General features: G+C 33.5%; 1 protein-coding gene across 1 annotated transcript; it reads left to right on the plus strand.

Moving 5' to 3' along the window:
• Positions 1-247: 247 nt before the first annotated feature.
• On the plus strand, positions 248-1,682 carry LOC121964531 (excitatory amino acid transporter 3-like; the record flags this gene model as incomplete). Its single annotated transcript, XM_042514737.1, has 5 exons — positions 248-388; positions 589-681; positions 1,303-1,420; positions 1,499-1,541; positions 1,620-1,682. Coding segments are annotated over 5 exons (458 nt in total), but the record flags the coding sequence as incomplete, so codon positions are not given.
• Positions 1,683-1,702: the final 20 nt, after the last annotated feature.

A 1,702-nucleotide genomic window follows, 5' to 3' on the forward strand; every position in this document is an offset into this window, starting at 1 on the left:
TAAGTAAGTAAATGGTATTGTAATGTAAGCATGTTAGGACAACAAAAATAACCAAATAATAAATTAGTATTTAGCATTGTATTTCATATTGTAGTTAGTTTGCCATTTAGCTTAGTTTTGTCATGTTACATTATGTGTTATTTATGCACATGCAAGGACATTAAACTTGACTGCTGTATTTTTCTGTTTTCAGAAATTTGAAACCATTTTCTGTGTTAAAAATTGAAATATTAATACTGTGTCACAGGCATTGCTTTGGGCATGACTCTGAAGACCTACGTCCCTATGTCTAACCTTGACAAAGAGTACCTCGGTTTCCTGGGAGACATACTCATGCAGCTGCTTTCGATGGTTACCGTTCCTCTTATTGTTACAAATGTGTTAACAGGTAAACAACAGGTTTCAGGTTATGTATGTACACAGAGCATAAAAGTAATAATAATAAAAATTCACATAACTGAGACCAATTTCCCACAATTATATATAAGAAGGTATCTTTACAGAAGTTTAATAATAAATGAAAAATGATTTTCCCGATACTCTAACCTTCAGTCCTAAGACCTCATTCCTTGTTTTTATTTTTAATAGGAGTTTCTAGTCTGAGTGTTGGAACCAGCAGAAAAATCAACATGCGTGCAATGACGTACTTTATCTCAACCACTCTTCTGTCTGTTGCTCTCGGTAAGAGAAATACAATACACAGATTATACACAGCTGCCAGTTTTTATGTGCATTTAGCTACACTAATGCACTCTACAGCCCTGCAGTAAATCCTTCACGAAGGTCACGGTGTTCAGTTTTTGTGAAAACCAATTTTTTGAGGTACTGATTCAACTTCGATTATGTTTGGATGACGCAGTTTGCTGGACAAAATAAAAGAAATATCTGTCAGTATAAGGCAAAACAATTCAATGGCACCATCTTCTAAAATGGGTTATTTTTTCTATTTTTATGAATAATTCTTCATATAAAGACATAATTAGTTAACATGCATTTTTTTAATTTTTCAGTCAGAATCATATAATTTAAATGTTCTATATTAAAGGTCCAGTATGTAGGATTTTGAGGGGATATATTGGCAGAAATGCAATGTAATAAGTTTGTTTTCTTTAGTGTATAATAACAACAATAACAATAATAATAAAAGGAATAAGCTTTTATATTAACGTCTCAGTTAAGGTGACAAAAGCACAAAATTTCTTATTTTCAGGTGATTTTACACCAATATGATATGTGAGGTATTAAGTTCATATGGAAAAGTATTGGTAAATACGTTTTTGCTTCTTGGATTATGTGTTGTAGGATTAACGTTGGTTCTGCTGATCGAGCCCGGGGCCGGTCACATTCCTGGTAAAGTTCTGACAGACGATGACGACGACGAAGACGTCTCTTCTCTCTACGCCTTGCTCGATCTAATAACGTGAGAATAAAGTGATTTTTTATTTGCATTTGTTGTCAGATTTGGCAGCATTTACAGATTTTTTACTCTTTATTATAGGAACATGGCGCCAATAAATCTGGTTCAGGCTAACTTCCAACAGGTATTTATTTCTCAGGCTTACATGGCATTTCTAGACAACAATTTAATATTGAAGATGTTATTATTTTCTTAATTTCAGTACAAGACTATCAAGTCTGGCTTTGACATGGAGGAAGCCGATCAAAATTCTGGCCTGCAAACAGTAAACACTCTCCCTTTATT

This window comes from Plectropomus leopardus, unplaced genomic scaffold, assembly GCF_008729295.1.
Source record: "Plectropomus leopardus isolate mb unplaced genomic scaffold, YSFRI_Pleo_2.0 unplaced_scaffold15865, whole genome shotgun sequence".
Classification (NCBI taxonomy): domain Eukaryota; kingdom Metazoa; phylum Chordata; class Actinopteri; order Perciformes; family Serranidae; genus Plectropomus; species Plectropomus leopardus.